We start from the raw sequence: 15482 nt of genomic DNA, 5'->3' as shown, positions 1-15482 counted from the left end.
GAAGGTCATAGCTCTAGCAAATCTGAATATCAAGAAATTGTCCAAGTATTTTTATTTTTTATTCTGATTTGTCTAAATAACCTAAAAGATTATGTTCAATTATGTAAGAGGTTGAGTTTATACTTTTTATTCTTCCAAATGACAATAAGATGATATTATTATAAATGTTTTAATTATTGAATGATAAACACAAATAATGAAAAGTTTTTGATCAGCTGGTTTATCACACTTGAAAAAGTTTTTGATCAGCTGGTTTATCACACTTGAAAAAGTTTTTGATCAGCTGTTTTAGCACACTTGAAATCCGGCCAATCTGATGTGATCTGAATGTCAATGGAAGTTTAGGTTAGAAGTTCTATCCTTCTATGAAAATCGAATTATTTGAATAGTTTATAATATAATATCTTATCTGTATTTTATTCATTTAAATAAAATGATAGTATATTATTACAGAATACTTTATTGAATTCTAGAAGCATAAAATGATTCCGTTTATCCACCATGTTCCGTGATAAACGCTTTACTAGGAGGTTTGAGGTTAGATTCTATTATACTCTGAAAATTGAATTTGAATAGTTTATAATATCTCATTTGTATTTCATTCATCCAAATAAAATGATAGTATCTTATTGCAAAAACTTTATTCAATTCTAGAAGCATAAACTGATTCCGTTTCATAAACTATTTTGTAAACACGTTCACATCAAATCAGAATCAGCTGACTTCAAGGTTATTTTACAGCCCTAGGGCCGTAAAAATTTTACCGGCCTGGTCAGAAAACAATCACTTTCGGCCTCCATATGACGCACGTAAACCAGCTCATTACATCCAAGTGGGGCGAAAAACAATAATTTTCGGCCTCCATATGACGCACGAAAACCAGCTCATTACATCCGAGTGGTGCGAAAAAGAATGTACAATAAGTTACCAGTTGAAATACCTAAAAGAGCTTAAAATTAGACAGTTCAAAATTTGTGTGAAAAATATTTTAATTGACTGCTGTCCTTACAGTATAAATGACTTGATGTAATGCATAAATAATGTGATGTAATTTTTATGACCTGTGATATATTGATGTAAAATTTGTTGTAACTGCTAACCTTACAGTTTGAAATACTAAATAATGTGATGTAATTCTTTGACCTGTGATAAATTGTGATTGTATATTTTTTGACGATGTCTTGCATTATTGTTTTAATGTTCTGACAATAAACTAATCTTGAATCCTATCGAATAGGCATGGACGATTGAACATATCAAATCACTTCCTATTACCCACGCATAGGCAAAAAGCTCATGTGGGCATCATATACGTAATATAATAAACAAAGATACAGATACCTATAGGTTTTCAAATCGCTATCTATACAGGGTCCTTATTTTCCATTGATATTTTTCTCGGACTACCTACTCCCGTGTTTCAGATGGACACTTTAAGGCGTTGGTCCCGGCTGCCTAAAGAAGGTATATCTGACGTAATATTAACTGTTTAGTTTTGTTTAAAATAATCAATTACATTTTATTCACCAATAAAAGATATTTTCAATTATTGAATTATGAGTTTTTCATTATTGAGATTAAATATTTTGTTAATTGATTAATTATAACCTATTTCTAAGTTGTTAAAAACAATCTGGCAACGTTGCAAAATAGACTGTAAAAGAGCTAGCGCTATCTGCTTTGTCGATTGATAGACAAGGATAACACTAATGTTAATCAAATACTGCTATTAAAACTTGCAGGTGAGGTAGACTTCACTATTGACGGGTAGAAACCACGATACCAGACAATATCACAATCAAGTGAAAAAACAAAAAACAACTAGAGAACAAGCCAAATTATTTTAACGCATGGAAAATGAGTGATTAATGATGTTTTAATTCTAGTAGATTCCTACTGGATAAATATTGCAATTGCTCCAAATAATTTTGATGACAGAAGTAGACACTAATCTTGACTTCACCGGGAAGAATCAAATATCATTAAATTATTTCTGTGCTATCTAAAAAGAGAAATTGAGAAATGGAAATGAGGAAGAAGAGTTTAGTTTATATTCAAGCTATAACAATAATTATTAACATTAAAAGTTGAATAAATAAACTGCAAAAATGAAGGTACAAGTTTTAGGTTATGATTTTTTTAAACGTAGAGGAAGTTACAAAAACACCAGATTTAAGGCTCACCATTCTTGGATAATTCTAAAACCACTGCCTCAATATTAATACTGTGTAAAAAGCAACTTTAAAGATCATAAATTTATTAAATTTAAAAAATACAGGAATATCAACACAGACGTGGCTTGATTGCAGATGATGACATTACTCCATCTACGGTTGCCAACAGTTGAAAGATAAATATCATAACTGAGAATATAGAGATGTTTTATACCAATAAATAATATATTTTCTGTTTCTTAATTCAAGCTTGATGAAGAAAGAAATATACGTTCAATGATAATTATAAAATAACTTTGATATTCATGGGTTTTGTAGTAAAAAAGTATTACATAAACATCACTGAAACGTAAGTGGAACAAAACAGCTGATTTTGTAATCTACCATCATCACATAAATAGCTCAATTTCGTCGTAAAAGTGTTGAATAAATTTTATCAGATTATTTTTACTTTGTGAATTTAGTGATGTTCCTTCAGCTATTTCTTTCTTTGTGAATTATTGGATTCCTTATAAAAATCTTTATTTGGAATAGAAAGTCTTCCATCTGTTTGTGTAGATCGATTAGATTGGTTGTGAGGTTACCTCCTTGCTGCTGCTACTTACTATCCAATAATTATGTCGATCAAAGATCAGGTCATTCCTTGATGGATCGCGTTAGTCAGTATATTTCACATGAGAAAAAAATCTCTGGTCAAACGGACCACACTTTACTTGATCATGATGGCAGTGTTACAGATTACAAGACAGTGTCTTCATTAAAAAAGTCAATTATATTATATAAACTCTTTTCAATTAGCCACTTAAATAAGGAGGACCTGTAGATGTTCACCATACGCGCCCTCACCGCCTCTAACATCCTCATCGCCAGCACGGGGAAACAGTCCTTCACCTTTGACAAACGACAGTGTGGCACATCCAAGTTTGTCCTCTGAGTGAGTGTTTTAGGAGTGCACTTGCTCTCTCCAATGTAGCATTACATGAAGTTCATGTAATGAGCCTTTAATTGTGATGTTACTCCCCACATAGCAGTGAAACCAAGATGTAGTGTCCACAGACTGTGGATGCCCAATCTGCGGAAGATTGGCTGGCAATGTGCATTATACTTGCTATGATTCAAAGTAAATAATAATAATAATACCTTTATTTGTACAAATAGACAAGTTAGAACACATCTAAATACACAGAATAATAGTAGGTTTTTAACGTGCAGAATGACAGCTCAAGGTCTTTGTGAGTTGCACAAATCAAAAATAAAAAGAGAAAAAGTTCAGGTACATTGATATAATAATGTCTTTGAGTTGCTCAAAATAACAAATAACTTTGTGTCGTGAAATTGTGACGTGCAAATGATCAGTATATCAATTTTGCCAGCATTAAAAAATATACTCTGTAAGAGAGACTTAAGCTTTGCTTTGAAAACCTTCACTGGCACGAAAAAGTCCATTCTTTCAGAAAGTCTATTTGCACTTCCAATGCTTCTTTCTGCTGGCGATGTGTAGCTTCGTATAACGGGTTTGAACACATGAAACGTTATTGAATAAAGGGAACAGTTTTGAGCTAGGTCTGTTGGTCCTTTTCTAATCATGTATTCTATTTGTGCATTGTTAAAAAATAAATATGTAATGATTTGGAGAGGTTTCTTTTGGAGCAGTAGAATGTCTCTGGCATGTGGCGAATGTCCCGAGATCAAGATACCATAGGCCTACAGTATGCGGCTACCAAAACTGCATGGCACAACATCAGCTACCGCTCGACTCTCAGCAGGGCTCTCAACTTCCTGAAAAGATTTATGACTCTTGACAGCTTCTTGCACACTCCAAGAATATGGTGCTCCCAGGTCAGCTTTGAATCTATACTGAATCCGAGGAGAGTGACAGGTGCCTGGTTTGGATCTGTGCTCCAAGAGTACATTTCACTTTCTGGGTCTTTCCTTAGTTGAGAAGGTGCTTATTTGCGGAGAACCAGTCCCTGGCCTCAGCAAAGAGTTGCTGCGCTCTCCATCCTGCTGCTGTAGGATCACCACCCCTACCGATGATTGTGGTGTCTTCCCCTAAAAGAAGGCTTGAGTCCTCCAGTCTCAGATCACTAATCATTATCAGGCCCAAGCACTGATCCCTGAGGCACGCCATCAGTGAAGAAGCTCCCATCAGTTAGACGACCTGATTACGATCTAGCGGTAATCTGCTACCATGCTCCATGCTCTATCCCGAAAACCATGTCTGGAAAGCTTTTCCAGTAGGATCCTGTGACTATTAATTAGTACTAATAAATCAATAATGAATTTATTGCCAAATACAAGAAATATTTTTACAAATAATCATTAAATTACAATAGTTTTTGGCGTGACTGGAAAAAGAAGCCTTGAGCTCTAGCCAAGAGTTCTAAAAATAAGAAATACATATTTTAATCTAATAACAGCAGTACAAATGATACAATTCTGTTGATGGATGATAATCTATTGATGTTGAATTTCATCAATAATCCAAGTACTTGATAAACAAAATATAGATACACAGAAAAATAATATAAAAATTGGCAAATTTTAATAATTTTTACACAATTAATATCAATTTGATAATTAATAATTTATTATACTAAAAAAGTCAATTTTACCAACAGTGTGCACAATGTTGACTTGCAATCATTATCTGGGTAGCCTATTTTTGCACCTTAAGGCTGTACAAGGGCTAAAAATAAACTTTCTACTGGTTATATATTTCAAAGTTTTTCGATTTGTATAAATCATGAAGCTATCAGAATGAAAAAGGTTTCTCAGGAAACATTTTTCTCCGATCATTACTTTTTGAGATATAAGCTCCTAAAGTTTAAATTTTTGGGACAGAACATTTCAAGCTCGGTAGGAGATAAATCCATGAGATTTAGAGGATAAATTTTCCATGGTATATTTGATCTAGTGAAACCAAAAATTTCTGGAAATATTGATTTTTGAGTAAGTTATTCAATTTATCAAAAATAACTCAACTAAAAGTTATTTTTGGCCATTTTTAGTAAATTTAATAACTTTCTTAAAAATCAATATTTCCAGATAATTTTTGTTTTATTAAATCAACAATACCATTAAGAATCTATCCTCTAAATCTCATGGATTTATCTCTTACCGAACTTGAAATGTTCTGTCCCAAAGATTTAAACTTTAGGCGCTCATATCTCAAAAAGTAATGATCGGAAAAAAATGTTTTCCTGAGAAACCTTTTTCATTTTGATAGCTTCATGATAATCATACAAATCAAAAAACTTGGAAAAATATCACCAGTAGAAAGTTTATTTTTAGCCTTGCACAGCCTCAATTACTTCCACAACCTTGGCTGAATGGTCTCACAAGAGTAGACAATAGGTAAAATGACTGTGGAAAAGAGTGTCGGCCAAGTAAGCCTCGGTCACATGAAGCTGTGGGGAGCTTCAGCAACATAAAGCAAACTCTGGATAGCCTCTTGAATGTGGCAGAGCTTAGTCTTGTGTCCAAGACGGGACGATGACAAACTGGGCTGACGACAAAGTGGGCTACCGACAAAGTTGCAGTGCCAGTTTGGCGGTGCATGCAACAACAAACTGGCACTCCTAAGATTTTGTCACCAGACGACTAAGTTGCACGCCGTCAAACTGGGTTGCATTCCTTAGAGTGCCAGTTTGACGGTGCATGTAACGACAAACTGGGCTGGAAAACCAGCCCAGTTTGTTGTCAGCCCACTTTGTCGCCAGCCCAGTTTGACGAGGTCCCTCCAAGATCACAGACAGACTACAGAATGATGATATGCCAGGTATTGTTCTTATTCAGATGGAAGCGGTTGATCTGGAACTAAAAGGTTGTAATCTGCAGATGCTCTCCTTAGGCCGGTTACAGAGCTCGACCGACCATCAGTTCGTATGTACCATCCTCACCATACTCATCCATAAATCAGTTTTACACATTCAGAGCTCGACCGACCGTCAGTGCATATGCACTATCCTGACCATACGCATCCATAAATCAGTTTTACACATTCATAGCTCGACCGACCGTCAGTGCATATGCACCATCCTCACCATACGCATCCATACATCAGTTTTTCTGACTCACAAAATGGACGCCTTTACAGATTGTTTAATTGCAGCTTATTATCTTCGTAAACGAAAGATTCAAAGACGTAGATATCAAGTTTACCCGATGGTCGCCCAGAGAGCATTTCAAAGGGAATTTAGTACCATTATATACATCATTGCTTGGGGATGAAGATACATTTTTTAACTACCACAGAATGTCCATCAGAAATTTTGATGAGTTATTTCGAGCTTGTATCATCATTGGGAATACTTGCAGTCACTTTAAGCTACGGATCAAATAAATGTAGATAATATTAATTATATATGATTTTTCCAATAAACAATTTAGAAATGTACAGAAAAACTCTGAATTCAAAATAATATGACACTATTAATTGATTTCATTCATTATGATATTCAATTCAATATCAGCTGATTGTCGGGCAAAGGTGTCAGCACATTGGTTATGTTGCGATCGGGATACTGATCAGTACAGATCTGAAAGCTTCTATTTGTTTCAATAGCGCGTCAGTTGACCGATTGAACGGATGCACACGAGCTCGACCGATGGTCTTCGTACGCTGTATAAAACGCATGGTCCTGACCGTGCGCATGCGTGCCGTCAGTCCTGCTCTGTAGGGATACATGGAATATCTATGGAAGAGACAAGCGCGACTGACCAACGCACTGACGGTCGGTCGAGCTCTGTAACCGGCTCTAGCTTTTTGCTTGTGCGTAGGTAATGTGAAGTGCGTGCATGATTTTATGAGATGATCAAACGTCCATGCCTGCTGTATATTGGCAATGAGGGAAGTTGAAACTACCTCTATTACATTGTGAAAGATTAACAATCTTAGTATTTACTCGGTTTTATTTCTTTTCCAGAATACACATGCCACGTCTATGTAAGAGCAGATAACTTGGCTGGTGTCCTAATATCAGATCATGAATATCCACACAGAGTTGCACATACGTTAATTACAAAAGTGAGTAATTTCAATTTGGGTTATGCTATTTTTCATTCAATATGAATAATTACCACAATATGAACTTCTCAACTACATAAAAAGTATTTTTTTTTACATTTAGTATGCACCATTGTGTAGGAATATCCGTAGGTATAAAAACTATTTTAATATTGTTATTAAGGATAATACTCTTCATGTCTCATTAGAACTAGTAACACCCAAGTCCTTGAGTTTCATCATCCGTAGATGAAAGACATCTCGGCCGACATCTATTATCTTCACGACACCTAGAATGTCCTCTAATTGAGATAGAATCAGTAGTTTTTGTAATTGACAACTGAAGGTTTAGCGACCTTCAGTCGCGTTCAATAATATCCAATTGTATTGGATATTATCAAGCCCTGGAAGGTAGAAGGAGAAGAAGAATATATTCACTTATCTGATACATTCATCAATCATCCACAATCATTCATCAATTCAATTCACAATTATTCTCAACTGATTCTTCCTATATGGTACGGTATCATCACATACTTGATAGTAATTGAGTGACAATAATCAGTAAGAATTCGCCAATCAGAGAACATTTTGGGTGCCGTGATGATAAATATCGGCCGACAATCGGATCCTTACTAATGATTCTCACCCAATTACGAAAACTACTGATTCTCACTGAATTAGAGGACATTCTAGGTGTCCTCGCGAATATAATAGATGTCTACCTAAATTAAAGTGTGAAAACAGATAAAATGGCCCTTGTCTGTCATTTGAAACAATGGGCCATATGAATAAAGTTGAGCATTTGCTTATACTTCTAAAATATGGAGCATTTGCTTCATTTTCTATGAATAAACGTGAGCAAAACCTTTTCCTCATGCTCATCAAAAAAATAGTTTGAGCATTTGCTCAAAAGTAAAAGCTTATACTCAAAATTGTATGAATAAACTAGAGTATTTGCTCAAATTTTGAAGCAAATGCTTTAAAAAAAGGTGAGTCTAGTCTAGAACAGCTTTTCACCTTTTGCTCTTAGTAAAATGGCTCAACTAATTCGTATGAGGAAGAGGAAACTATACCAGATACGATCACAACCAATAGTTGAGAACTATAAAACTCTTTTTAGATTCAACCATGATATATATCACCATTATATTCTTACAAAAGATAGCTATCTGATATAAAGATAGCCATCACAAAATAGGAAATAGGCATTTAAGAAAATGAGAGTGTAAACGATTATAAGAAGGCTATTAAAAGATTATGCTGAAGATTATTATAGAAATGACATTTTTCACGCTATTATTTCAAAATTCCAAACTCAAATAACCTAAAACTCAATTCATAAATAGAAAACAGAGCTGACGACGCAAACACAAGCGGTGTCTCCTACTTGCATATTTAGCGCTTACGTGAGCTATAAAAACAAAGTAAGGCCACAGAGGCGAATTAGCTGATGAAAAATCTTTAAAATACGTGAGCATTTGCTCCAGAGTTCAGGAGCATAAGGTAAGAGTATAAGGTAAAGCTTATTCATATAAAAATGAGCAAATACATGCTTCTAACTAATGCTCATGAGCAAAACCTCATGCTCCATGCTCATGAGTATATGCTTTGGTTTGATTCATATGGCCCATTAAAACCGGGGACCATCACGTTCTGAGTTACTTAAGCTATGTTGTATCCTCATATATTTTTTTATGTTTCAGGTATTAGACGAATTTGCTAGTAAAGTTCCGTCGAGTGAATGGCCGAGTGCAGTTGAAGCAAATATAAATTTTCCAAATTTGCCAGCGTATCTAACCAGATACCAGAATCCCCACGAAGCTGATGCCATGACCAAGATACAGGATGAGCTGGATGAAACCAAAATCATTCTGGTTAGTATCATAGAGAAACAATAGCGTAAGTAGATATCCCATGGTATAGGGCGTTTATGTTGCAACTTTAACTGTTCTCTTAAGACGATTACAGTCGATTCTTATACTGTTTTGTTGGGGTGAGAGTGTATGAACGGCACAGTATGAGATACTACGAGCGTCACACAGCTCCACAGAAAGAACTACGTGGACTATCGGCTTGAGATAACAGTAAAAGTTGCGACATAAACGCCCTATACCATGGGATATCCACTTATGTTATTGTTTCTCTATGTTAGTATAGATATGCTATGCTATTTTAAGGGTAGGCAACAAGGACTGCAAGCTGCCGTAAATTTATGCAGCAGAACGTGGCACCAAAATGGACAGAATTAAGTAGATTGAAAGATGGCCAGACGCGCAGCAAATAGCTGAATTTTTGTAGCTATTTTATTTTGCCTGTCGCTGCAAAAATCTGCGGGAATTTGCTGCTCATAATACCATACCCATACATTCTCGCAAGCCAAATTTATTTTGATTCAAAACTAGGTGGATCATTATCATGTAGGATTAGGTTGAAAAAGATTGATGTAGTTTTGAAACCATGAAACTGGAGGGATTCCAAAAATCTGATACGGAGCCTTTGAGCCTAGCAACTTGGCTAATTATTACTGTTAGAGAATTTTGATGTTCATCTTCTCTTTCAAGTACTGGTTTCCGTTTCAATACAGCTACGGTATTAAACAAAAAACACTGTTCATAGGATTTCAAATCACTCAAATTAGTTCACCGTTATCTGTAACCTGCTGCATACAAAGCCCAGTTCAAGCATTTCTTTTGCAAAAACATTAATCATCTAATTATTTGTGTAGACCATGAAATAAAATCTGGACAATCAACTGTAATAGCAAATTCAAGATGAATCATTGATCAATTTTGAATCTAGAGTATTTGAAATAAATATTTATCTTTCTATTGGATCAACTTTAAATCCACCAGACTAAAACTGACACCAGACCTGAGACATCCAGTTCACTCGGCATTATTATTATCATTACTGTATATTATATCCTATCACTTATAATGAAGGTGGAGATAATGTGAGGTGAAGAGGGTAACCGTCGACTGGAACGTTATTCCGTTCGGCCGTTGGATCGGACGAATCTGCCGGCCGAATATGGTCGTCCATTGGAACCGTTTACGTCAGTCTTGTTCAATAGTTTGGTTGAACTATTGAATATTGAATTAACTACTATCATAGCCACCAAAATTTTTCATAAACAATGATTATATTGAGATTTTGAAAATTGAATAAACAAATATCCACTAAATTAGTTATACATTACAATAATCTTACCTTCCGATCCTATTTGTTCAGCAGTCTTTGTCCACAGATTCCTTTGAACATCACGACGGTGATATCTTTTGTCTCGCATATCTCACAATGGAACATGTTCTTGAACCAAACTTATCAACTTTTCATTGTCCATAGTTACAACATTATAAAACAAAAACAAACAAGACTGTGAAACAATTTTAGGTTAGGAACACTTTGTTGTCTCAGCTCGACTAGTTAGTTCGGCCGGATAGAGTCGGAAAATCCCATTCAATTCGGATCGAAAAATTGATCGGCCGGAGACGGCCGTATGAACCTGTTGCAATGGACGATCATCTATTCCTTTCTTTGTTGGGGGATCGTTCGGACGAGTTCGGTAGTTTTCGGCCGATGCTAGTTCGGACGAAAACGGTTCAAGTGGACGGCCCACCCAAGTTTAGTTTAGTTTTATTCTAGGTCATTGACCAGCGCTGCTGGATAGACTGTGTCAGGGTTTAAAAAACAGTCACAAAAAAAGTTTCAAAATGTCATCTCACTATCAAGAAATTCACTCAGGCTATAGAATGGATGCTCTACCAAGAGTGATTTCAAAACTGCTCGGAACTGTCTATCACTTCCACTATCCTTGACCCACTCTGGCAGCTTATTAAACATCTTGAAGGCAATGAAAGGATAACTCCTCTGAGTCCTTGCTAAACGGCATCTTGGCATGTTGATGAGGTGAGTCTGACGGGTTCCATAGCCATGTATCCCACCACGAGTATCAGCACTCCTAGCTCTGTCTCTGATGCGAACCAGACATTCAAGAATGTACTGATTTACAACAGTAAGCATTTTTAGCCTCTTGAAGAGTGGTCTGCAATGAGCCATGTAGTCACTGCCCGTCAGCACTCGTACATAAGTCCGCTCATAAAATATCTTCCTACTTAATTCTCAATTTTAACAAGTATAATTTATTACATTTTGAGTATTATTTGTTCAAAGTAGGAAGATATGGGCTTTCACCTTCTGTTACCATAGAAAATGATGAGTAGATTTTTATAAAATGAGTATTTTTGTTTCAATTTTCAGCACAATACGATAGAGGCGGTACTCCAACGCGGAGAGAAACTGGACGATCTCGTATCGAAGTCTGAAGGCCTGAGCTTGCAATCTAAAGCATTCTACAAGACAGCGCGGAAAACCAACTCCTGTTGCAGTTATGTGGGTTGAAAGAGGGTTCCATTGGACATGAGTGTCATGTTGTATACATGTTTATTATTCCATTCATGAATACTTGTGTATATGTAAGATGTGTATGCAATGTTGAATTACGTAAAGCATACGTATGTTTTTAGAATGTAAAATTTTAAAATGAATAACCTGGCTTTCAATGTGTTATTGATAAGAATGCTGCAATGAGAAAAAAGTTCTCAAACATTTTGTTCACATTTATTGCTAAGAACGCTGCAATGAGTAAATGTTTACAAGCATTTTGTTCACATTTATATTTTTCCATGTTGCATTTCTCAAAAGAAAGACACAAATATCCGTTAAGTTGATAATACTTGACTAAATTATGTAAACTTTTAAATATAATAAGTTGAAATCGAACCCTTTGTTTTTTTCTTCATTCTTCAATATATTTTTTTAATATTTTCTATATTACTCCGATTATTAGTTTAGTTTTGATTAAAGTTTTTCTACTTTATTGTTGTTTCATATATACTCAATGTACAATAATTTTATTCTTAGAGTATAAATTATGTTGATGTGAAGCAGCTCTATTGAGGCCTAAAGTGAATTATAATAATATTATGGATTCCTGAATGTGTAATGTAATGTAATGTAATGTATTGTCTTGAAAATATAATGTAAAAACATGTTTATCATACATATCTGATTTCATTTCCCTTGACAGTAAATCATTTCCAGAGTAACATGATAAAAATTCATGAATTGGATTTTTTTGTATTAGTTATCAATCACTTGAATTTGTTTTAATAATAACGTTATTATGAATTTCCAATTGGTTGAAGTCTGTGATTTTCAGTGGACTCAATTATAAAATAATCAATATTTTCATTACAAAAATTACTTGATTGGGTTGAATGTTGAAACAACAGTTTTGAATTACTTTTCAATGGAGATAAAAAGTAATCATGTAATCAAAATCCATTTTTTCCCACGTTATTTCTGATGAAATAATTGTAATAAATTTGCTTACATCGACGAAGATAAAGTCTTATCAATGTTACAGCTTCAATACTGAATGAATAGCTATAATTCTGAATGATTGATTGAATAAATAACTACTTCTCAGTGTCTATTATAAAATGCTTGAACTACAGTATTATTAAGAATTATCATATTCAGTTCAAATTTCGTAGAATGTAAAATTCTTCTCATTTTGACAATATCGTATTTTTTTATTTTTGTGTAGGTAGTTGAGAAGTTGGTATTGTGGTTCATATTAATTGAAAAGACCAAGGCCCGGTTGCACAAAAGCCGATATTTTTAAGAAGCCTTCTCTGATTGGTTCTCGAAAAATTAATCACGGTTAAAATTGAACCGGCATTTGTGTAAGCGGCACTAAGAAATCGTCAAAGAACACAGAAAAGACAGTCTGTGGTTTTTGACAATTTCTTAGTATTTTTATTTAATATTGTATTTGTAGTTCATTTGCCAAAAATTCATAAATTATTACAAAATTTATTAGTATCGTATGTTTACTATTCAGCATTTATCAATTTGATTTTTCTCACAAATCGTCTTTCATTTTCTAACAATTTACAGACAAATGTGTTAGTTCTTTTTCAAGAATAATGAAGTTTGTTTACTCCCTCACCCCTACACACTTCAAAATGAACATTGACCCATTTGAAGGCTCCTGTAAATAAAAATGCAACTGTGATATTCTCAAATTATATTTTCCCAGTCCATTTTAAGGAATTTTAGATGAGAGACAAAACATCAGCACGTATAGCTTCAGTTTTGTAAAGAAATTATTGTCAATGATTTGAATGTAGGTTTTCATAGATAGTATGATTTGAATGTCATTAATGTTAGTATTACTGCATTAGCAAACATTCCTTTCAATAGCCACACTTTATTGTAATATTCAATGTCTATTGCATATTCCAGGTATGATCAAAGGTTTTGTGTGAATTGTCGTTTCAATATATTGAAATTATACATAAATTTGTCAAGTGGTGGCCGGACAGCTTTTAATATAGTAAAAGTAATATAAATAAATGATATGTATAAAATCATTAAATATTGGAAAACAGTGTATAGGCTACTTTACACCACGATGGATGTAATTTCATGTTAATATAACTAGATAATCTGCAAATTTTGTGGCCAAATGATATAAAAAGAGTTGTTAAATGTTGAAATTTAGATGTTGGAAAATAAAATAATTATGTGGAAACTAGTCAGTTTTTTTACTACAATCTAACCTTAAGCAATCAACTGCATGGATTATTAAATTAATTAATAATTTAAATAACTAATTTAAAATAATTATGTGGTAACTAGTCCGTTTTTTACTACAATCTAACCTTAAGCAATCAACTGCATGGATTATTTATTATCATACTAGCAGATAACCCGTGCTTTGCAAAGGGGTAAAATTGTGTGCCGTAAAACAACGTATGCAATACAAACAATGATCATGTAGTAATTTTTACAAAATGATGAATACTTATTTTATTTTTGTATATTATCCCTATAGACAACTTTTAGATCTCAATTAAAGTTGTCAGAATAACACTTTTTACTTTCAGCATCGAATTGTTAAACACTCATTTTAGGTGGTTAATCTTGATCATGCTATCTTAATCATTCTAAATTCAAAATTTCTAGCTCATATATATTTTTAGACAGAAATTGAACTTTAAATTTTTTCAGTAAGAATTTTTTGGACATTTTATTATTTATCAAAATTTGGGAACAGAATAGTTTTGGGCTATGCCTGTTGTTCTATCCCGATCATATTCATATGATTTGTAATTTATCAACAAATAAATAAAAATGTGTGTTTATCCAATACCTACTATTACTTACCTACTATTATAAGTAATAGTAGGTATTGGTTTATCGCAGATTGTTGCAGAGCAAGAGTTGCACCTGCTCGTTTAAAATACAATATCAAAAATGTTATACAATCGAAAAAGTGAATATTGAACAATATTCTTATCTTTTAATGATTCATACTAGATTGATTAAAAATAGCACAATCAAAACTTTTTATAGCACACATTTTTAGACAATGTTCGTGCCTTTTCCAAGATAAATGCAAAGGATAAGTTTTTTCACTGGATAAACACGAGCAGGAGGCCACATTTAATTGAAGCACTGGTATTCCAAATGCACTCCAACTAGTGTCACCTTGTGACTTATTTACTTTGTTAATGTTACTCTTATTTATGAAGCGGAGTCTATTGCAGGAAAATTGTGAGATTGTGCAAGAGGACTAAGGGAAAATGTAAAGGGGGAATAGGAATAGTGCAAAGGGGAATAGGGATTGTATTCCTGAATATTCATGTTGACCATTGTATCATTTCCATCAACTACGGAAACTTCCTGAATATTCATGTTGTCCATTGTATCATTTCCATCAACTACGGAAACCAGTCTATACTTGAGTACACTGACGGGATTAAGTTTTCAATAGTAGAACCTATTTGGCTAAGATTTTGAGGAAAATTATCCACACTATCTTGTCACTTCAACACCGAGATGCATTTGATGTGATAAAAGATTTGTTTACTTACAGACTGAAAATTTACAATCTGGAGGAAGTCTTCTGAAGCCTATTTTCAAAAGATCGAGTAGCAAATTGTTTTGAGTCAACATCATTGAATAGGTGAATTCTAAAGTGCTCGGTCAAGTGTAGTTTGGTAGATTGAGTCTCTAGTAAAGAGGTTTTGAAACATCTCTCATGTTCTGGGTCAAGACAGTGTAGTTTGTTAACATGACTCCATACAATACAAAGGTGGACATGCATTGATCTCATCTGCAGGAGTTCCTTTTTGGACTAATTGTTTGCCTGAGATTTCCAGTTAAAAGTACTACCAGACAATCAACAGACCTTCTCTCTGACATACTGCAATGTTCGATTCAAA

General features: G+C 34.1%; 2 protein-coding genes across 2 annotated transcripts in view; one reads left to right on the top strand and one right to left on the bottom strand.

Annotated features, from left to right (window-relative positions):
- Window positions 1-2342, bottom strand: part of LOC111057459 (coatomer subunit beta'-like) — a 51639-nt gene extending 49297 nt beyond the window's left edge. The window contains 1 exon segment of the mRNA XM_039425455.1: window positions 2184-2342. Coding sequence (XP_039281389.1) covers window positions 2184-2186 — 3 coding nt within the window. The 5' untranslated portion in view covers window positions 2187-2342.
- Window positions 2343-5536: 3194 nt separating this feature from the next.
- On the top strand, window positions 5537-13789 carry LOC111047423 (synaptobrevin homolog YKT6-like). The gene is made up of 4 exons (XM_039425454.1): window positions 5537-5563; window positions 7075-7203; window positions 8889-9059; window positions 11446-13789. The coding sequence occupies exons 1-4, from the start codon at window positions 5537-5539 to the stop codon at window positions 11584-11586; spliced, it is 468 nt and encodes a 155-aa protein (XP_039281388.1). The 3' UTR covers window positions 11587-13789.
- Window positions 13790-15482: the final 1693 nt, after the last annotated feature.

Source organism: Nilaparvata lugens, chromosome 3 (genome assembly GCF_014356525.2).
Source record: "Nilaparvata lugens isolate BPH chromosome 3, ASM1435652v1, whole genome shotgun sequence".
Taxonomy (NCBI): domain Eukaryota; kingdom Metazoa; phylum Arthropoda; class Insecta; order Hemiptera; family Delphacidae; genus Nilaparvata; species Nilaparvata lugens.
This window is presented reverse-complemented; position numbering and strand designations above follow the sequence as displayed.

Excerpts from the sequence above, each read along its gene's own strand:
- LOC111047423 (XM_039425454.1), top strand. The coding sequence starts at position 5,537 with ATGACTGTGGAAAAGAGTGTCGGCCAA. Across the intron at positions 7,204-8,888 it reads CACATACGTTAATTACAAAA|GTATTAGACGAATTTGCTAG; the intron begins GTGAGTAATTTC and ends TTTATGTTTCAG. Across the intron at positions 9,060-11,445 it reads ATGAAACCAAAATCATTCTG|CACAATACGATAGAGGCGGT; the intron begins GTTAGTATCATA and ends TTCAATTTTCAG.